The sequence below is a fragment of the Heloderma suspectum genome, chromosome 5 (genome assembly GCF_057233095.1).
Source record: "Heloderma suspectum isolate Gila_16-S chromosome 5, 16-S_ref, whole genome shotgun sequence".
Classification (NCBI taxonomy): Eukaryota; Metazoa; Chordata; class Lepidosauria; order Squamata; family Helodermatidae; genus Heloderma; species Heloderma suspectum.
This window is the reverse complement of record NC_139462.1, coordinates 129,782,376-129,805,044: the sequence shown is the minus strand read 5'-3', so window position 1 is coordinate 129,805,044 and position 22,669 is coordinate 129,782,376. Positions and strand designations below refer to the sequence as shown.

Sequence of the window (22,669 nt, the reverse complement as noted above, 5' to 3'; positions counted from 1 at the left end):
TTGATTAGGTGATCAGTAGTAGACTCCAACCACCTTTTATTTTTTGCTCCATTTATTTTAACCCAGATGCTCTCGATGGGGCTACGAAGCTCATCCTGTATTTCTGTGCAGAGATATGTATTTTTCACATACAGTGCAACCCCACCTCCCTTTCTGTTCCTCCTGTTCTTTTTGAACAAGTTATATCCTTCAATGGTTGTATTCCAGTCACGAGAGTCATCCCACCAAGTCTCAGTTATACCTATCAAGTCGTAATTCCCCTCCTGTATTAAGAGTTCAAGTTTGTTCTGCTTGTTTCCCATACTCTGGGCATTAGTATATAGACATCGAAGACCATGTGCTTCATGGTCTGGCTTTCTTCCTACATGTTTGTGAAGACTATTATTGGGTGCTATTAGAGCTGTTCTCTCCGTTGTGGTGCATGAGCCTTCGTCCATTGTTACCCCCAACTTTACATCTCCCTTCCCCGTATTATTCAGTTTAAAGCCCTCCTGATGAAGTTTTTCATGCTGTGGCCAAACACATTCTTCCCAGCCTTTGTGAGGTGCAACCTATCCCTTGCCAACAGCCCATCTTCCAGGAAGTATAGCCCATGGTCCCAGAATCCAAATCTCTCTCGTCGGCACCACCTTCATAGCCAGTCATTCACCCGGAGTATTTTTCATTCCCTTTCTATCCCTCTTCTAACTACTGGAAGGATGGATGAGAAAACTATCTGGGCCCCGAAGTTCTTGAGTTTCCTTCCCAAAGCTTCAAAGTCTGACAGGATTTCTTCGTAGCTCCGCTTGGCGGTATCATTTGTTCCCAAATGGATGAGAAGAAAAGGATACCTGTCAGTGGGCTTTGTGAGTGCAGGCAACCCTTCAGTCACATCTCTTATCTGTCCTCCCAGGAGACAGCGTATCTGGTGAGTCCATGGGTCTTCGCGACATACTTGGGTTTTGATCCCATGCAGCAAGGAGTCTCCCACTACTACTACTCTTCTCTTCTTCTTGTTGTAGGCCTTGGTTTCATCACCTCTGCTTGACTGACCTTCAGCCTCTTGCTCGCTCTCATGCAGGTTCCCCTGTAATTCTTCCTCTGCAGGCTGTCCTCCAGTCACATCCTGAAGTACCTGAAAACGCTTCCATAATTCCAATGCTTCCACTAGTGTAGAGTGGCTTCTAGTTCTTCTGCTCCTAGCTGTCACCCTTTTCCAAGGAGTATCCTCTACTGCATTTTTCCTCACCTCAGCATTTTCCTCTTCTGCCTCAGGTTTCTGTTGCTCTTCTAGCTTCTGTTCTTCACTTTGCTGCTGCAGTTCCACCGTTCTGTCCAAGAACTCTTTGTCTTCTCTTATTCCCTGGAGGGTCGACACTCGACGCTCCCGTCCTCATACTTTTTCTTCCAGCAGTGTGATCAACTTGCACTTGTTGCACATGTAGGCCATGTTGATCTCAGGCAAGAAAACAAACATTGCACACAGACTGCAGGTCACCACCACTGGAGAGTCTTTTCCTTCAATAGTCTCTATTCCCTTTATGTTTCTAGCTTTCTGATGGTACTGGGATAGCCTGTGCTTTGTCCTCTATTCACTGGAGGTTAAAACAGAGTCCTACTAGTATGGAAGTGTGTGTTACAAGAAAAGAAATTGAAAACAAAATTTGTTAGGGACCTCCCCCTTGACCTCCCCTGCCAAACTCCTGCTTGATCTCCCTGCTCGCTTGCTCTGATCACTCGCTCTCTGGGAGCTTGCTTGCTTGTATAGCCCCTAGACCAGCTGAAGCAGTTTCCTCTGCTCTGCTCAGCTAGGAGGCGGGAAACACTTGCTTTGTTTGGGAGCAGATGCCTGCCCCACACCAAAAATATACCTGGGAGAGGGGGTGGTTCTGAACTGTTGAAGGAACCTTCTCTAGGCACCATGCTGCCTCCCTGCTCCCTCTTTCCCAGGCAAAGGGCTAGTTGAAGCTTTGGGAGTGATGGCTTGGGGCCCTTTGCTGCCTTGGGGGAAGGTGGAGGTGAAGAGGAATGTTAAGTGGATGGCTGGGACTCCAGAACTCCACAACAAGCAACCCTCAGTGGTGTGGCTGGGTCCCAGTCAATTCTCTTTCCCTGCTATTGGGAGTACAGAGAATCATGAGAGAAAAGACAGGCAGAAGAGCAAAAAAGGAAAAAATGCTGACAATGCCAGAACTCAAAATGAATCTGGGAGTGGTCGCCTCCTTGGATTTACAGAAGGAAGGCCATGTTTGCTGGCCCTGCCTTTGACCAGACAATAGGTCTGGTCCCTTTGCTGCCTGCTGTCCTGCCCTCTGACCAACAATGTATGTTTGTATTCCTTTTTGCAGCTTCTGGATCTCAACTAAATTATTGAAGTGTTTCTACTGAGCAACGCGCAGAATATTGCAAGCACTGCTTGTCCTATAATGGAATTACTATTCAGCACTGGTGATTTTCGGCCCAATACATGCTTTTGTCATTACCCTCAAACATGTGAGGAAACTGGTCTCACTACAAGTTCATGAACGGTATGCATGTTTAAGATTGTCTTAATTTTCTCCATGGGGCTTAAGCTGCTTTTCACTTTAATCCACTTGACTAAACTATCACAAGGAAGGTAATATATAGAAAGCCCAAGCCTCAGTGATGCAATAATTAATTGGGACTTTTAAATCCCATACTATGAAAAGGCATTTGTTTAAAACAGCCTTCCTTCCCCATCCTGGTGCCCTCTAGATGTGTCAGATTGCAACTATGATCATGCTGGCTGGGGATAGTGACACTTGTAGCCATTATCTGGAGGACACCAGGCTGGGGAAGGCGGATTTAAAATATAGATCTATATAGAACTCTCAGCTGGGTTTCCACAAAACTAAGCATCATTGTGATCTTCTGAAATACTGCTGAAATTCAGTTGCCAGAGATTCATTTACCTTGCTTTAGTAGTAATATTTGTCATATACCACACATTTTCCAAATTAAATTAACTAAATAAGTAGGGGTTTTACTTACTTGCTGCCATTAAACATTTTATTTAGGGCATCTCTTGATATAATATGACCACAAACCAACTTCATCGGTGGGTTATTATCTGTTGTTTGCTGACGAAGGATGGGGCAGGCGAATATTGAATGATACCAGCACTTTTTGCCAAGGTCCACTTCAATCTGCACAAAAGCAAAACATCATCACCACCTATTTTAGATCAACAACGTCCACTAGATACCTATGGGAATCTTGGGTTGGATCCAGACTAAAATGTAACAGAGCTTTTGGTGATGGATGCCTGCCGGCAATACTACACACCTCTCCTTGCTACTTGTGATGCCATCTACCTGGGAATGCAGAGCAAGGGATATGTGGGTGAATGCTGGAAGAAGGCACTGTTTGTATTCAGACACAATTATATGCCATGGTGATGGAGGCGCCTGTCTTCTCATTCATGTGCAATGTGCTTGTGTGTGGTGCCTGATTGCTCCCACTGGAAGTGGAAACAGCTAAACAAACCACAAACCCTCCGTCCGTGGTTTGTTTATCATGGTGTCTGAATTAGGGGATGTCTCTCCTCAAACAAGCCAGAGCTATAAACCAACAACAAGCCACGGCTTGTCTGGGGAGGGGCAAACCTGATTGGACATCATGACAAACCACCCACAGATGGAGGTGCTGTGGCTTATCTTGCTGCTCCCACTTGCAGGAGGAGTGAAGCAGGAGTGGTCTGGCAGTGTGCACCAGCATGCTGCTAGATCCCAGTAAGCCAGAATGTTCCAGAACCTTGGGTTACCGTGACATGCGAACGAGGCCACTGACTGTATGGACAGGCTAATCTGGGCAGAGGAGGGCTTCAACACCCATGTGCCATCATTAAGGGCACCACATGAAAATTTATGCTAACACTTCAAAAGAACTAAAGCTAGGATGGAGTCCCAAAAGGAACAGAAACCATCAAATCCAACTCCAAATGGTCACTTTTTGACTCAGCACTTGCATAACAGGGATTCACGGCTGCACAGAAAAATTTAATCTGAACTTTCCAATGGTTGCCTCTGTGTTATTCTAATAAAGGAAGTTTTTGTATACAGTAACTATCCCCAACAGCCCAATTCATATATATCAGACCACTGTTTGCATTACCCAAAGTTTGGAACTCACATCATGGTCTGAACTGCCGAACAGTGTTCTATTACAAGGAAAAGTCAATTCTGCTGCTAGAACCTAAATGGAAACAACTTGGGGCTCTTCCAGATGGAGGGCTCCCAGCACCACCAATCACTGGACTTCCAAGGTAAAGTACAAGCAGAGTTTCAGTGTACTGCCCACACTGTTGGGGGAAATTGCTGCTACATGACGAAACCTTCTGTCCACACCAGTAAGCAGAGATATAGGTAAAGCTCATTCCTCTTTGCTGCTCCATCCCACCATATTCTTCATGCCAAGTTGTTTTTGTTTGTTTGTGTCTTCTCCAGAATTGGGAGAATGCAAAATTCTGAAAGTCCAAAGGATCATTGTTGCACTTTCACTCCCAATTAATTGCATGTTGCCCCGATTAGAATCCAGGAGTGGAGGGTTAAGCTTTCTCCCAAGACCAGTTTTTCCCCTGACATTCCACCCTTGCACGGGGAGAGGGCAGTTTAAAGAAAAAAGCATCCATTCCATCCTTTATTTTTTAACCTTGGGGGGAGGGCACAATTTCTGGGGGGAAACTGGTGGTGGTGGAGAAAGGCTCAACCCTCTCCCCCCAGAATGCCATGGACCCAAGCTGGGGCAGCATGCACTTACACAGAAGTAAAAGCACAGCAGTGAACCCTTGGACTTTCACAATTACACAATCCTGGAGAAAAACAAACAAACCCTCCGTACATTATATTACTAGTTGCCACACACAGACACCACTCTTTATTTTGTTGCTAAAACAAGAGCTCATTGTGTTGGGGGCGGGGGGAGAAAGAAAGAGCAGCAGCAGGGAGAGGTGCAATCGGCTTCCTGGGTGAAGGAGAATGCGGCTGTCTGGTCAGCCTGAAGCTATGAAAACACGCCCCCAGCAACATCACCTTACGTGTCACACAGCCACACCTCAAGCTACTGAAATCAGGCAGACACACCACTGCAGTTTTGTGGATTATGAGGCACCAGAAAATAATTAACTGATTTTCCCTGGTGTGAGAAAGTATCAGGAGAAGCAGGGGTGGGGGTGGGAACACAGGACAACTGCAGGAGACTTAGCATCGTCACGTGGGTTGTCCAAAAAATCCAGCTAACAAGGCAAGCCGATAACCCCTTAAAACCCACATGTGGAGACCCCTTAGAAAAACTTCTAATCACGAGGAATACTTTTGATTGTTTATTAATCTGCAAGCAACTCCTAAGAGCTTCAAATATTGCTTATCTGTATATTAATGTCACCGCACCGTGTAATGAAAACAAACGGTTACTCTGAAGTCTGTTTTATGGTCAAAAGAGCCAAGGCCCTTACATATCTTAGACATTCAAAGTGGGGAATAACTTGGACAACGTCACCATTCAAAATCAGACGACAAAGAGTTAAATGAACATTATCTTACGCAGAGATGGTGTCCCTTAAATACACTCCCCTCGCATTCGTCAGAAGAGTTGTTCAACAAAGTTACAGCGTCTCTGGCTGAAAAGCACCCTACTGCAGTATACTGGATAATTCAATCCATTCTTCATAGTGATATCACTACAAAGGAAATACTTAGCTTGCTTTAGTACATGGGAAATTGTTACAATAATTGCCTGTACGGACACATAAAGCTACTCACCGGTAATTCATCTTTCTGATTCCAAACACCAGTGCACTGTCTCTGTTCAATCACTGCTTTTATATTAATTAGAGCTGGCAATGCCACACAACCTGCTGAAAAGCTAGGGAATAGAGCAATATATTAAAATCAAATACTGCCATAAAGATTAATCTTTTTAGACTTCTATTTCAGTAGTAAGTATAGGGAAAAAATAGACTTTCCCTTTTCTTGTTGTAATTCTGCTCGGTCAGCAATGCCAAGTAATGCAGAACTACAAAGGCTGGTAGAATATTTGTTGTTATTTGTAAAATATCCAGGTATCGTGGAACTAAGATGCCACCATGCATTCTTCTTGGGGGCTTAATGTCTTTTGTATATGGTGTCATCTACAGCAGAGTGAGGGTCCCAAGTGAAGGTAAAACCCTGTCTACTTTTGCAAATTTACTGCACCCTACAGAAAGAAAATGCACAACTGGCCTACATCTACAAATTACAGTACAATTTCATTTTTTGTTACTACTTGCCAAAGTGAAGACACAACTAAAAGCAAAATTGCATGATATAATTTAGGATAGTAAAATGCATCCCACAGCACCCGAAGACACTGCAGATATATGGACAGCAACCCTCTCAGGGATGGGGAGAGAAGTTTTCACAAGATATTTAACAATGGTATCGGCTCTCCAACTACTTGGGCTTCGCAAAAACTCACACATCTCGGCAAAGAGTACTGGTGAAGCAGCCTTGCCAAGGCAGATCAACAGACTGCCAGCAGTCATCTCAAACCACCAACAGATCTTTGAAGCAGCCCAGAGAAATTACAAAAGGCAGCTAAAGGGAAGCACTGGTTAGAACTGATCAGAAAGGACATTACAACTTGTGTCACAATTTCCTTTTGTTTAGCCCAACAACCAACTCTCAGGATCCAATATAGTTTATAATTTCAAAATGATGGAATCAATTAGACCCCAATACTGTTCCGTTGATGAAGTTAATACTATTTGATGTGGTTAATACTATGGGGTTTTACTGACCCCGGTGGGGTTTTTTTTTTGCTGTTTTTTTCCTGAACAGACATAGGGAAATACTCAAAGGGTTGATTTTTGTCTTTGTTGCTGGTGCCACACTCAGTGACCCCCCCCCCCGGTATTTTTATTTTTATGATTTGGGGGTATATTTGATTCCAATACTGGATTCGTAAAGTACACTTTTTGTTCAGACTAAAGTTATGAACATGAGAAGACCCCTGCTGGATCACACCAAAGGCACATCTAGTCCAGCATCCTGTTTCCAACAGTGGCCAACCAGTGGTCCCTTGGAAGCCCTCTGCACGGAGGACCTGAAGGCAATAGCCCTCTGCAGTTGTTGCCTTCCAGCAACTGGTGCTCAGTGACATACTGTCTCACGTCCAACTAGAACAGATGGATAGCCCTATCCTCCATGAATTTGTCTACCCCCTTTTAAAGCCACCTTAGTTGGTGGCCCCACTGTATCTTGTAGTGGCAAATTATATAAATAAATTATGCATCATGCCAAGAATAAAAATGTGCAAAGCCTATGTTAATAAAGCTTATTCTTAAGAACTGTACCACCAGCACTCTCAAACAATTCAAGTGCTTTTGCATTATCAAATGCCTTGGATGTATATTTACAGTTGAAGCATACAAAGAAGTGAGGTAGATGGGATTCAGAGCTTCTGGCAGGAACCCCATCAGGATCTTTCCGGAAATGATATTAGATCTACATTTTTGTGCAAAGTAGGGCCTGTGAGCTAGTGGGGGGAGGGAGAAAATGAGGGGAAACACCATGGCTAGCTCAAGAAGGGATGCTGGCTGGGGATGCTGGGAATTGTCCATGGAGGGCACCCATGATGGGGAAGGCTGCAGGATATGACCCCTGTATCCTTAATAATGTATGTTTCAAGGAAAAAGAACTGTGACTGTCAGTATTGCTTAATTTATTTAATTTATTTTTATACCTTGCCCTTCAGTCAAATTATTGGGGCAGCTGAATTACTATAGCCAGGATCCAAAGAACCGCCTTATGTAGCATTTTTCTCCCAAATGCTTCACCTGTACCATATCAGCAATCCTATAATAATCCCATAAGGTACGTCAGTAATTATCCTGTTCCCGCACTTAAGATAGAAGGCTGAAAAAAATATTCACTAACCTAAGGCCACCTAGCAAATTTATGATGGGTAGAGCAATCCCAAGGCAGGGGGGTGGGGGTGGGGAGAGAAAGAGAGTGACATGGTGGCTTGTCTGCCACTTTCAAAGCCTGGCCAGCTCAAGAGCTGAATCCAGGGGCCTCTGGGGAAACAGAGGGGCTGTGGAGTCAGAAAACCCAAAGCTGCCCCCAGAAGACTCAGTTTGGGGGCTTACCACTGGTCTACATCCACAATATGTGGGCATACTGAAGGCTGTGGGGGTGGATGCCCCATCCTGCCCCCCACTGGCAGAGAGGTACCTTTGCCCTGTCCTAACACCCTCTCAGATGGCCATCCAACAGGGTTAGGATTGTCCTGTAAATCTGATTTAAGATCAGGGATGTACATGTTTATTCCATATTAAGGAGAGAGGAAGCAGCATAGAGGAAGTCTCTACAGGAAATCAAGTCTTTGCATCCAATGTTATAGTTTGCAAAAAAATGTCTACTAAACTCAAAATGAATCACTGTCAAAGCAAATCATTTCCAGGTACAACATTACGTTAAAGAATATTTACAGTGTTCTCCCCTTAGAAGGGCAAATCAGTAGTCCTAAAATGCCGCTGACTAGGGGAGGCTTAGGCAGCCAAACCTTACAAACCATCTAACATGACAGTAGCCATACCTAACGCTAAGAGGTGATTCAACTGAGAGTCCCAGCAGAGCACAAGCATCCCTCGTGAAGATGTCACAGATGTCTGCCCACTGGTTTGCATCCAATAAATGGACATACGGAGAATTTTCAATCCCCTGCCTCAGGTATACTAGGCTTCCCATTAAAACTTGAATATCTGTGAAAGACAACAGATCTGTAGCACATATTTCATTCTATATATGGAAAATAAATTAAAGCTTTGATTTTTTTAATGAAAGGACAACCTGAATATAAAGTCAGTAAGAACTGGCAATTCCAGTAAGAAAGTCACATTATTTACAAATATTACCCCTTGTACTTATACAGCAATTTGTTCAAAGTACTGCTTAAACTGCAGTGGTCTCCAACCTTTTTGGGACCAGGGACCGGTCCATGAAAGACAATTATTCCACGGACCGGGTGGGGGATGGGGCCGGGCCGCAGTAGGGGTGTAAGTAGCTCCCTTACCTTGGGAGCAACCCTATGTCCTCTAGACAGCGTCTGGGGGACACAGGATTTTCTGGCTTCCTGGCTCCAAGCCTGAAGACAGGGTTCTGAGTTCAGAGTCAAGAAACCACTCTGCCCACGCCCTCCCCCTCGTAGCCGGCGTGGAGAGAATCACACTGGCTGCTTCTTTGCACTTAGTAAACAGAGCACAGAGACAGGGGAAAGTGGGTGTTCCTGGGAACAGAGAGGAGGAGGAGGCCAGGGCAGCTAGCGGGCTGATGTTTTCCCCTTCCCTCCCCCAAGCCTCTGCTAGACGGGCAAAATCACCCATCAAAGAGAAACATGCACAAGCCTACGAGTTCAGGGGCTTACCAGTACCCAGGTCGCAACCCACAGGATGGTGCCCCAACTGAGATAAATGGGACTTTGAAATGCTCAACTTGTCTGGCTGTATTATCCCCTTAATTTATACAAATTTTCAAGATTCTTTTCATATTTTTAAGCATAAACAAAAAAAGGCCACAGGAAAATGAACCCCTGGATCAGGAGCCAAAGAACCACTTAACTAGTTCTGTGCACCCAAGGGTCCATTGCACTTGTGTTTTTTGAACAGCACCAGTTCACCAAACTGCATGGCAGAACACTTCCAAAACAGAAGGGAGGTCCCAAAAACAAATGCATGGTATGGCATGGGAGAGGATCTGCTGTTAAAAATAAGGGGGGACCAAAATCCCACTGGTTAGGCCCTTAGCATGCCTAAAATAGCATTTCTGATCCAGGTCCTTGAAACTACCTGTGGGGGGGGGGGGACTATAAAGAAAAAGACTTATAAGTTGTCAAGGGAGGGGGTTTTTTGTCTCTGATTTGTGCCTTTTAAAGAGATACTCAAGTGCCCCTATATTTGTAAAAAAAATGAGTGCATGAATGAAATAAAACTCTGAACTGGGTAATAAAACTGTATGGGGCAGGGAAATGTATGAGTTGGATTCAGTACAAATCACCACTTTTAACCTACAAATACAAACCTGGACTCTTGTGTGTAACATGTTTAATGTTGCTTACCTTTCTGGTGGTTAAGAGCAAACGGTTGAAAGTTTTTAGCATACTGCAATGCTTCTCTCTGGTTTGCAGTTCCACCCATTAATAAACTAATAAAATATAATCTGTGTAGCTTAAATTCTAAAGAGCTATTCTGCGCCATAAGCATTTCTCTGTTTGATACAGCCCACCTAAGAAACAATGGGAAAAAGAAGAAAGCAAAATCAGGTTCACCTTAACGGGGAGACTGGCTTATCAATTCAAGCTATGTCTGAGGTTGTTTTCACGTAAGCTCATAAAATTTGTCACATTTGCTGTAAGGCCTTCCACATACTATCAATAGATCCACTTTGGAGGTAGAATAACACTGCTGTTTCTAAATACAGCCAGCTCCTACTCCATTTCGTAACTAAAACAAACCAATCTTCACTATTCTCTCGTCTCTGTCAGCAGGTGTTCAAAGCAAGGTAACAAACGTTAATTTTGAAGTTTGCAGTTTAAATATCTACAGAATATTTCTTAGAAATTGTTGCCTACCAAGTCCTGGGAGGAACTAACACTGATAGTTCCACATGGACCTATGGTCAAACTGGAGTTCATCCGGAGAAGAGCCTTCAGTGTGGTGGCTCCCTTCCTATGGAACTCCCTGCCTCTGGAGATCAGGCAGGTACCAACACTGTGTGATTTTCAGCACCTCCTGAAAAAAGCCCTATTCCACGAAGCCTTCCTTGGTTGACAAGCCTCAGTTTTATTGGCACTCTGTTTTTTAAAAGAATAATTTTAATATCATGTTTCTTCTTTTTATCTTTTGTTCATTTTATCTCTTGTTGTTCATCGCTCCGGAATCTTTTAGATGTAATGTCATAACTAAATACATTAATAAATAGCCGCTGACTTTCATCACGCGTAGCCAAATCAGAGTTCCAGAGAAACACCTCTGGCTTGAGAACAGCCACTAACAACATTCCTGTGGCAAGTAAGAGTTGTGTCTAAGCAACCAGGCAGTTTTCTAAAAACTGGGAAAAGCTCATTTCCCCCACTTGGCTATATATGTGCCAAAATGACTTGCATGAGGACAGAAGGGATTAGTATAACATTTTCTGGGCTAGTAGCTTTTGTAGACTTACTTGCAAGGCTGTTATAGAAAAAAAAAATCCACACCAATTTTGTTAAGTAATGGATAATTATGGTTACATATAACCTGCAATTAGCCAATCTAAATATTCCATTCAGTTTATGCTATTCAATGAGTATTAGTGCTGTTCATCCCACATTCAGGAAGCCATTTCCTGTGCTCTGTTTATTTGGAGCAGTGGTTAAATGCCAGGGTGCCTTTGGACTAATGTTACTTCTAAGTATTATGTTCAAGATTTAGTGCAAGTTGTACCAATGTCAGTGGAACTTATTTCTATATATATGGACCACATCCTAGACATCAGTTCCAAAGTAACTCCAAAAAATGAAGAAAGGTGCTGATCAATAATGGAAAAGATAATTACAGTTAACATTTGCTTGCAAACAACTATTCCTACTCTTTTGCTTAACATTCAAGACTCAAGAGAACATTTTTTATTGCCTATGTTTCCACTTTATTACTTAAACATAAATTAACAGAATGTAAAAAAAATATCATTCCAGAATAATAGCCACACATGATTGGATTTGGGCAGTCTACTACCTTCAGCTATGTATATCCAGGCATTTCATTCACCTGGAAAATTTAGAGAATTGTAAACAGAAAACTCTAGGAACTGATAAATAACCAAGGTAATAAAAACTACTCTCTTCAAGGAGAAACGAAATCACACACAAATGAAAAAGCAGCTCACAATTTAGGCTGAAAATTGGTAAAACAGTGAAACCTGATGGAGGCAGGAAGTGTAAGGATGAATCCACATACCCAGTGCCCAAATGCAGATCTCTACAGCAATTTTTACCTCAAAACTCAATTCCTGAAACAGGGGAAAGGTGTATGTCCAAAGATTATTAGAACTGCCGTTCCAGCAGGTTCCTTAATGTGATGAGACTAGGCAGCCTAATCGCTAAATAGTTTCATTTACCAGACCATAAAAATTTTAAAAACAGCTATTTAATTAGAGTGAAAACCTGAAGTCAGTCTCCTCGTATTTTATCATTTTCCTAGTAGCTTGGTAATCATGTTTTAGAACAACGTTTGATACAAACAGATGTTCACGTCAAGCTGCATTTTGCTTAAAGGCAAACAGACTTAATGTAATCAAACTATCAAGCTACTTAAACTTAAGGAATACTAGCAGTTTGCAGATCAGTCCACAATACAATTGAACATATATAATTGTTATACCCAAATTTTCTAGGTAAGTAAATAAAATATTTTCTACAACATCAAAATACAGCAACACACACACAACGCCCCTCCTCCACTGAACAACACACAATTAAAACTTCTAGATGCGATTGCCTAAAATGAGTTCAAATGAGTTCAGATTCTTGAATATTCATAACGGTACATGCCAAAAGCAACTAAGATGAAAAAAATAATTCACTTCTGAGTTCAAAACTGAAAAGTGCAGAGAACCTCCAGTCCCCATTAATGTCAAGCCCTGTGGGATGGTTGGGCACTTGGGCCAGTTCAAGGTGACAGGAGCAGGGGGTCATAACACTGCCAGGGCAAACATTAGATCTGTGGGAAGAAGAGAAAATCCAAGATCTGAGCAAAAACAGCAGTGTGGAACCTTACCTGCTGGATGCCCTCAAGATGTGTTGGACTACAACTTCCATCATCCCCATTTGGGAGGGCTTTCATGACCATTGGCCATGTTTGCAGGGAATGATGGGGGCTGCAACCCAACACATGTGGGGGGCACCAGGCTGGAGGAGGTTCCTTTAGGGTTATCTATGCCACCACTCCAAACAACTGGGTTACATTCTGCTGCACAATAAGCAGGCTTGTACCCGGGAAAGGAAAGACAACTGCCTCCTTAGAGAGTGCCAGTTAGAGTGCTGCAGTTTCCCCACTGTTAACTTTCAAAGCAGCAGGCTCAAGAAAACGCAGAAACATTTTAAATAGAACAACCCCCGCCCCAAAAAAAAACCTCAGCAAAGAGAATGTCACACACGTAACATGAAACACCTACTAAATGTATTTTTTCTTAGGGGTGGTGGTGGAGATGGGACACTTAACCATCTCCAAAAACCCAGGATCTCAAAACTAAATGACTGACCACTATGCATCTCCTCTTTTGACAGCTCTGACTCTGATTTCTCTCTTGAATATAAACCAGTAAGGGGGGGGGGGAGAAGACTGGCACTGTAGATAAAGCTAATGAAGACAACTCACAGCTAAAACCCAGTTACCCATTCTCTGTTATTTATACTGCCACTCCAAACAATTGGGGGTTGGGACATACAAAACCAATACAGCCCCAAGATTTTGGAGAGGGCCAATCATCAAGAAGCAATGGGAAGAACATCCTTTTAGGAAAAAGGAGAGATGTCTCTCAAATGTCCACAGAATTCATCTAAAATAGATCTCAGCGCTCTGTGGCCAAAAGCAGCTTCTGCTGAAGGAAGAGTATCTATCCTCCACTGTCTTAGAAAGGAAGACAAGGAAATGCAGGGAGCTACCTTGACAACATCCTTCTTGGATGCCCTGGACTGTTATGCTCAGGAGACTATATCCTCTCGTGTCTGCCCTCACTTGAGCTGGGGGGAGTAGTCCCCAAATTCTTGTAACACTCTAGAAAACAAGCATTTACCTGCTTACAAATTCAAACCGTAGTCACTTCCTGCACAAGTTAATCCTAACATAGTTAAGAACAGAACAATCTACTCCAATCCTGCATAGGCCTCCTAGTTAACGGCCAGAATTTTTAAACTAATAATACAGTATTCCATTCTTTGGAGTGGCAGTGGCACAGTAGATAACCTAGAGAAGGAGGTCTTTGAGGGCATACAATAATTTGGGAAGAAGGGCTGAACCAGTACAAGAGTGGTTTTAGAAATGTAACCTAAGAAAAGATGGGATGGCCTTCACTATGGCACTTTAATATGTAAGGGGAGGCCTCATTAAAATGTTAGGAACTGGGCTGTGACTCTGAGATAGTATGAGATATAAGTAACATTCACTTTATTAACATGTCTTTATTGAAAGAAAAGCACATATTGTTTTAATATCTACAGCTATACGGCTTAAATGTACATTGTTACACCCCAATTCTCAGTGTAGACAGCAATTCTGAGGCAAAGCCTGGGGTCTGTAATGTCTGCCTCACTGGAGGCTGTCACTTCCTCTGGAACATGAATTGTCTTGCTACTGGACAACTCCTCCCGCTGCTTAGCCCATTTGAGCCTTGGGTTCTCAGCCCAGCTGGAACAGGTACCAAATTCAATTAATCTTTATTCACCTGTCAACCCCAACATAAGAGAATTTCCTAAGGATTAATACTGGATTCTTTAGATTTTTATCTGAAGATTCCCAAAACAGATGAGCAACTCACTCTAATGCAGGCCTCAAAACTCTAACTTTAAGTGCTTCCAGTATTCGGTTGAGCTCCACAAAGGGTTGTTTTTGACTTTGGTCTATAGAAAGTCCAGACTCCTGAAAAACAAAGTCACATCCATTAGTCATTTTAATATTTATTTTAGCAAAAGAATTAACTTTTCACATCAGTATCCTATTAGAACATTAAGTGAAGGATTTATTTTGCTTCTCAGGAATGAGGAATTCTAGCTGCCATTACCTGACAAAGCTCCTCAGCTACATCTAGCATTCCTTGCCGGAAAAAGTGTTCTACCATCACCTCATTCAGAGTTCGTTGGCTATCAGCCTGCCAGCACCCATCTATTCCCACACTGCTGATGTCAGAGTCAAAATTCTGTAAAGTAAAAACTGACAGTTAATTCTGGAAGAAACAAGCTCTTCTATTTTTATTTTTTATTAGTTATGCAAAGTATCAGTATCTCCACTCTCAAGTCCTTTTTCCAATTACTGAACTACCTTCTATTACCTTATTCTATACAAAATATGCCTTTCAGGTCCTTCGTTATCTCCTTTTCACAACAAACTGACACCATTTTTCTTGTTTCTTTCTTTTCTGTTAGGTAACCAATTATATTAACAGGATGAGTTTGAGAAGTGAAGGAGTCTGAGAAGTGTAACTTCAGTGTAAGGAATTTAAGAAAGAGTTAAGAAGTTACAGACAGGAGAGGAAATATTTTGCTACTAGCTTGGGTATTTAGAGTTCGTCAGTCAAAATATTTGGTTCTTGGACATATGTTTGAACACCTATGCAATATTTTATCAGCCACTCCAGCTTATAGTAGCTTGGTTGTTTAAAAGATTTTTATGCTGTCCATCACATAAGTTATCAGGCTGCATAAAACAAAATCATATCAAAATCAGTATAAAACATAAAATCATACCTAATTAGACAGAGCAGAGCAACAGTGTAAAATTCAGCATAAAGGTTCAGCAAATCAGGTAAACGCACAGTACAGTAAATTAATACCAATTAAAAGCCCGGGCAAACAAAAAAATGTCTGCCTGGCCCCAGAATGACATCAAAGTCGGCACAAAAGCAAGCCTCCCTGGGGAGGGCACTCCATAAACAAGGTGCCACGACTGAAAAGGCCATCAGCTGACTTCAGGTGGTGGGGGAAGTCAAAAGAGATCCGCAGATGATGAAACAGCATTCGGGCAGGTTTGTGTGGTAGAGGTGGTCCTTTACGTACCTAAGTCCCAAGCTGTTTAGTTGCTGTATTTTGTACTAACTGAAGTTTCTGAGAAGTCTTCAGAGGCAGCCCCACATACCACACAAGTAGTTGTTGATTAATGGGTAATACGCTGAGGAGAAAATCTGTTAAAATGAGCCAATAAGAGGCCACTCTGCTTTGCCTCTCAGGGCCAAATACACAATCAAATTGAGGTGACAGTTATCACTCATTCACTTCTATTAAGTTTACATTATAAAGAGAGTTCTGATCAAGACTGGTTGTGGGAAATGGTCACGCATGAGCGAACTACCATGTGACAGTTGCACTTATAACAAGGGCTGCAATGTTTAATCAATTTATTGGTTACATCAATTAAAAACCCTTTTGATTGACTAAAAAGTTGACCATGATTAACTAGGCAGTAGATTTTAATAGATATTGTATTACTTTAAGTACAAACACTTACAATGAATGCAGGAGCTGACTTGGGCATTAAGGTGTTATAGTGCCTGTTGGGTTCCAACTGACTTGTGGGATCAGCTGACAGTATTCAGGCTGCTACTGAAGCCTACAGAGTGCAATTGACCCATGAAACCTGATTTGCTTGGTTTGCTGAGAGACCAGAATGCTGGAGGTGCAGAAGATAGATTGGTTGCTAGAGGCCTGGATACAAGAGTCCCCACCTCCCTGGCAGCCCCTTACACTGGGCTCAAGTACCCTTCAAAATGCAGGATTTCTGTGGCAACTGATAGTATTTGGTGCATATTCTCAAACCGGTTGGAAATAGCCACGAAATCTTTCCAGTGATCCTGCAGCCAGTATTCCATATTCTATGAGCACATGGGGTCCGCCAAATTCTTCAATATCTTTTTCCAAAACCTCAAATAAGACCATTCTGATGTGAAACTCTCCAAGTAGGATGAAGAGATTACAAATTGCGGGGCTTCTTCTGCTTGTATCATTAACAGTTTTGCAATTGCAAGCTCCTATTACACACATCTAATCACACTCTTGTCAGTTTGGGCACATTCAGACATCATGCTGAGAATGGTGTGGTAGTTACTGGACAGATTTGTTCTCCAGGAGATGGAAGGTAAATGTCTATGTTCTTTGACTGGTAAGCAGAATTATTATTCTTTAGTGGAAGAGATTATCCAGGGTGCAAAACTGAAACCTCACCTTTACCTAACCGTGCTGTTCAAGTGGGCTACAGTTCCATATAAAGCCCCCCCCCGAGTCTTAATCTATATGACATGGTCTATGGGGGTTTGCAGAAGATGCATCATGTACATCTCTCCCATCTGCTTCTGTGACTTAGCTAAGCAAACCAAGAGGCAAGAGTTCTAGTTCTGCTTTTACATCTGACATCATTGTTGCTGACCATGCAGCCAAAAGGTGCACTTTGCTTTGTGGTGATTATTTGAATGTTTCCCCATTACATAGGCTTGAATGGCAATATCCAGTGTCCTTTATTAGTACACTTTCCTACTGCGCACAGGCAGGTCCTGCGGCTGGTCTCTGTGAACTGCCTCTTGTGATTCCTGCTCTTCCTGGTGCACGCATCACTCTCCTTTGGAGAAAGCTTGTTTTGCTCCTGTAGGCAGCCATACAACCATGCTGTTGGGAGTGTTATGAGTACTGTCCATGTGGGACCACTGTTCCCCCAGCAAGCCTTTGATCCTTCTCCTGGGGAACCCATGGGTTTTCCACACATGCTTTCTCCCAAATCAACTGGATGCTATGATGGGAATGTCTGTCGTTCACCCACTGCGCAGCCCAGCATCCAAAGGGTGATTGTTTGCAGGCTGTCTGTATTTGTGCTACAAGTGGACTCATAACTTTGTCTGGAGGGAACTCTGAAACGTGCAGCTATTGGTGACAGTTGCTGGGCTCCTGCTTACTGCACCACAGTCAGATGGACTGGGGAGGGTTAGGACTTATGAGCTGGGCATTATATATGTGCTGGGTACAGTTACATCATAGCGTTATTCCACTATTGCTGTGTGCTCATACACAGATAATGTGGGGTGTCACTGCCATGCAATGACATGATTGTTGGATGGTGGAGTTGCCATGGATGCTGGGGGAGTGTCAGTTGGTGTTGCTACATTATCTCCGGTAGAAAGTGGTATTATTTTGCTGCTCACTTTGCTGCTTGAAGTGCAGAGGATCTTGCCTACATTGTGCAAATGTAACCAAAGGAGCATCTGCCGGCTCAGCAGGACCATAAGATTGCTCTGCTAGACACGGGCACCAGGATCATGCATTTCGACACATTGCATGCAAGTCCAAGAAACAACAAGGCACAAACCTTGTACAAAGATACGGAATAATGGATTGTTTTTACATACAAGAATTTCCTCGTTGATAATCCTACTTTGACTCATGGGGGCTGCCAAGACAGTCCCCAGGGACACTGCCTGTCTGACACAGGAAAGGTTCTTACCTTCTCTCCTCCTATCCCCAATTTGACCCTCCAGATCTATCAGCTGCTCTGCCAAGCGCTGGCTGAAGGTGAGGTGGCAGCAATGTCCACAGTGTACACCTTGCTTGCGTTGCCCTGTTGCCATAAAAACTCCTCCCAGAGGTTGATCCTGCCTGACCGTGGGAAAATCCTTTCCCATTGGCTCCCTACAATTAAAGGCAGAAACCCTGTCTCTGCCTTCTAAGAGCTTACTGGTTTGTCAAACTCCATCCAAAACTTCCTCTATGGTAAGTGTGAAAGGTTCGAGATAGGAACTGTTTCATTTATCCTCCCTTCCCATAAAAACATGATGGCAGCTCATACAATAAGACAGAAATAAAATACAAAATTACAATCACAATAATTGAATAAAGTGGCAGGGAACAAAGATCAAATAAAAACTGGGAGATTAAGCATTCGACAGATTAAAATTTTAGCTAGTTGAAAGACTGTGTCAAAAGGCTGGCAGTAAAAGAATATTGAGAAGCATTTGAAGATGTTCAGTATTTCACAGAACAAGGACTAAATGAAAACAAATAAAAGTGATGTGGCAAAATAATTACATAAGACCAAATGTCTTGATTAAGCTGCTGAAATTAAGCAGGCCTCCTAATATAAAAACACTGAAGATATACTGGTTGCTGGTAAAGAGACAGTAGGCACGGGATGGTAATCTCTTATAGTTAGTAAAGTACTGTATCCATAATCTATCATATTAGCATCTTATATTCTAAACATTCCATTCTATTTTGCACGTGCAAACACTATACCATCATAAAATGTAGCCTGAAAAGCTTACACAACAAGGGCACAAACTACAGGGAAGTCTTCTATGTACGCCCCACTGAAATTAATGGGGAGCTGTGCATGACAATACCCTCTCACCTGCGCCCCTGGTTTCCACTGAATAGTATTTTACTCACACTGATTGACATTAAGAGTTGGATCCAGACTTAACCAAACTTACAGTAAACCCATAATGGACTTTAGTCATGACTAACTTAAATCCCATTGCTTTCAACATGTCTACTCTAAGTATGACTAAGTCTGAATCCAGCCAAGACTTAAGTCAACGAAGTACGACGTTAGTCTGGACTAAAAACCCCAGGTACTTTGATACAGTAAGATTAATGGTATAAATACCTTGTCAATAGCTTTCCCAACACGGGAAACACTACTGTGGATGTCCTTATGATCTGAGGCCAATTTTTGAACAGTGTCCTTTATTCGTTTACAACACTGGGTCATAACAAGCGATATTGTCCCCGATAGATCTCCATCTTGATCTAGACAGAAGAGAGGAAAATAGGGAACTAATTGCATTATGAAGAAATAATGCAAATTCTCAATATACAAACTTCTGAAATGAAAAGACCGCCCTCTGCAAACAGATGTACAATGGGAAATGGATTACAAGGTGTAATGGAAAGATATTTCTGTAGGATTGGCTAGCATTTGTAACATGCATGCAAAGTTATATTATGGGGGATAAACCCAAGTCAGAATTTAAATACCTTTAAACCAGTACTGTGAGGAGAAGGTGTGGAAACCAGAGGCTGGTGTTTTAAAAGCCCATTTCTGTGGTTTACTTCTGTGCTCTGATTCTGTGGCTTACTTCTGAATAGCATGCATAGAACTGAACTGTGCTTCATATGCCTGAAAGCTGTTGCACCTGGGATTATTCCATTTGCAGGTAGTTTCTCCTCCTTTTTTTTTAAATCAGTGTGTTCAATGCCCCAAAGCCCCATTCTGGGCCCACCTGCTCCACCAGCAGCACAGTATGGCAGCATCCCCCACACCTACAGTCAAGTAATAGCTTATCCTTGGGGATGACTAAGAGAAACATGCTGGCCTAATCCATAGCATCAGCCTTCCCTTGGCATGCCTGGTAGTGAGAACCAACTACAAATGCGCAAGAGAGACTCATGGGAGGGAAGGGATGACATCTCAGTCCCTTCTGCATGGGGTTGTTTCTAGACTGAGAAACCACACTGGGTTGTATCTAGAGTAAGAATGCAATCCTATCCCCACTCCACCCCGCTGATGGCTGGAGGGGGCCAGGATGTGCACTGGCACATTGGAGAGGGTTAGGATGTCAGTAGCTGGTGGGAAGCCCCAAAATGCGGCATTCGATGGATGAGGAGGAACTGTGTTGGATCTGCTAGATCCAAAGCTGCTCCACTCCCCCAGACAGACATGATTCAAGCTTGACCTAGGCTCATCAGCTACGCCAGCATAGCTAATTTCCCCCCACTGCATTCAAGTGTGTGTGTGTGTGGGGGGGGGGGGGGGAGATTGTGAATGAGATCTGTCAGGCTGAAAAGCTCAGTGAAGTCACACATCCCCCTGCCCCCAACACATGCACCCTTCTGTCCTGGCTGGTGCCCCTGCCCAGGTCTACTTATGATTGTCAGTAACTTAGTTGAACTTCATTCCCATTGAAATCAATGACACTTAAGTAAGCCATGTCTAACTTGTCTTATAGATTTCGGTGGAACGCAAGTTCAACTAACTCAGCATGGTTCCAACCTAATATATATAATTTGATTAGCACATACAATTGTACTGTTTGATAGATCTATGAAAAGTACAACTACCTTATTTTAGTCAAACAGTAACTACAAATGCCCTCAGGGTTAAGAGATAGAGAAGGAAGATGCTGCACTCAAAAGTGCTCAAAAATATCTTAATGTTTACTAGTTGAGGAAACAGGAAAGAATAGCTGAAAATAGAAACATTGAATAGCGTAATGAAATGTTTTTATTACCTGAACTTTGAAATTGTCTCCGCTCTATGTTAAGAAATACAACACTTACAACACCTGTTTACCAGAGGTGACAGTGTACACACCACAAGCAATGATCCATCCTTTAAACTACTTCCAAGTCAAGGGGGGTGGGGGAGACCCTAGTGTTTGCCTTCAGCATAACAAAACATTACGAACTATCAATAAGCCTTGAAGTTGCGGAACTTCAAAACAGCATTAAACTCTTCAATAGGCATCATACGAACTGCCGATAAACCTGTTGTTTCACTCTCACATAACCCACGCTTGCCGGGTTCACACAACACGATAACCCCAGAGTGGGAGTTGCATATGCAACCTGGCGCCTGTGGGCACCGTGGCTTGTTGTGGATTAAATAACCCATGATGAGCTGCAACATGTTGCCAAACCGGGTCACTGAAATCAGGTGCTGTCCCTGCCTGCAGTGGTCACCAAAGTGCATCTCTGCCTGTATCTCTTGCATTACACGAGCGGTCTTTGTCTCTCATACTGGCAACAAGAATTAAAGGCTGTGCTAGACTGCAGTTTCCCCCAGCATATATTTAATTTTTGTTTCTTTTAATATTTGTTCTGGAACTTATCTTCCAATAATACAAATAGATCCCTTTCTTAATTGTAAGTGTACCATTCAATCATGAAGTAACTGTCCAGCATGAACTGGTTTATCTAAAATTATTGCTGTTTGAAGATAAAATGTCCGTAAATGTTATGGTGCCCTTTTTTTTTTTTTTAATAGAACTTGCTCATAAAGTGATTATTGCACCAACTGTGATAGCCCAGAATACACAGGTAGGGCACAAGTAATTTACCAAGACTTTACACAACCCTCTTCACTACTAAAGAGGCGGTACAGATGGAAGTCCTCTCTCTTCCCCAAGAGGGACCTCAGGCAGGAAGTAAGTATCTCAGTATAAGCACAGGAATAGAAAAGTCAGAGGCAACTGACCAGATGGAATGATAATTCCAAGATTGAAGAGAACCTGTGGCCATGCCCCTGTCACTACATTGGGAGACTGCGGCAGTAGAGGGTCTTGCAGGGTGGCTCTGACTGCATACCAGAGATCTTGCTTGCAGGCTAATATCTCTGCTTTATTTTTTGGACATGAAGGTGTTTGTCCGCAAACAATGAAACGAAGAGAGAAACAAAAACGTGATGTGCCTATAGAGCTACTAATACATCCTAGTGAGATTGGTGGCTGATGTTGTTTTCTTAGCTTAATCTGGAGATACTCTAGGGCATCCTGCAGCCCTCCTGATGTTGTTGGACTCCAACTCCCATCATCCCTGATCACTGGCCCTGCTGGCAAGGCTGACGGGAGTTGGTGTCCAAGGTAGCCTACCCTGCTCTAGGGGTACACTTTCATACTGGCCAGGGATGGGATGGGATGGGAGAAGGGAAGATGGAGTATGAAGAAGCAGTTCTAAAGAGGTAAAGTCCATGTCAGAAAGGCCCTCGGTTAGAAGGTCTTGGAGAAGGGACTTGTCCTATCCTTCCGGCTTCCAGAAGAGAAGTTATGCCAGGCAGAGCAGTCCACCAACTTATAGTACACCTTAGGACAAGGCAAGCACAGATTGTGTTTCTTCCTCCTCCCCAAAAAGGGATGCATTCATTTCTTGGACACCACCATCTGTTTGAACATGTTTAAACAATACGTTT

At 42.8% G+C, this 22,669-nt stretch overlaps 1 protein-coding gene across 4 annotated transcripts in view; it reads right to left on the bottom strand.

Annotated features, from left to right (window-relative positions):
• The window catches only part of RMND5A (required for meiotic nuclear division 5 homolog A), a 34,061-nt gene that overhangs the window by 7,973 nt on the left and 3,419 nt on the right, over positions 1 to 22,669 (bottom strand). For all 4 annotated transcript variants that reach the window (XM_084857446.1, XM_084857449.1, XM_084857448.1 and 1 more), the window contains exons 2-8: positions 19,370 to 19,512; positions 14,790 to 14,924; positions 14,547 to 14,647; positions 10,093 to 10,259; positions 8,575 to 8,740; positions 5,760 to 5,862; positions 2,992 to 3,146 (exon numbers count right to left, since the gene is read on the bottom strand). In XM_084857446.1, coding sequence (XP_084713572.1) covers positions 2,992 to 3,146; positions 5,760 to 5,862; positions 8,575 to 8,740; positions 10,093 to 10,259; positions 14,547 to 14,647; positions 14,790 to 14,924; positions 19,370 to 19,512 — 970 coding nt within the window. The remainder of the gene's footprint in view (positions 1 to 2,991; positions 3,147 to 5,759; positions 5,863 to 8,574; positions 8,741 to 10,092; positions 10,260 to 14,546; positions 14,648 to 14,789; positions 14,925 to 19,369; positions 19,513 to 22,669) is intronic.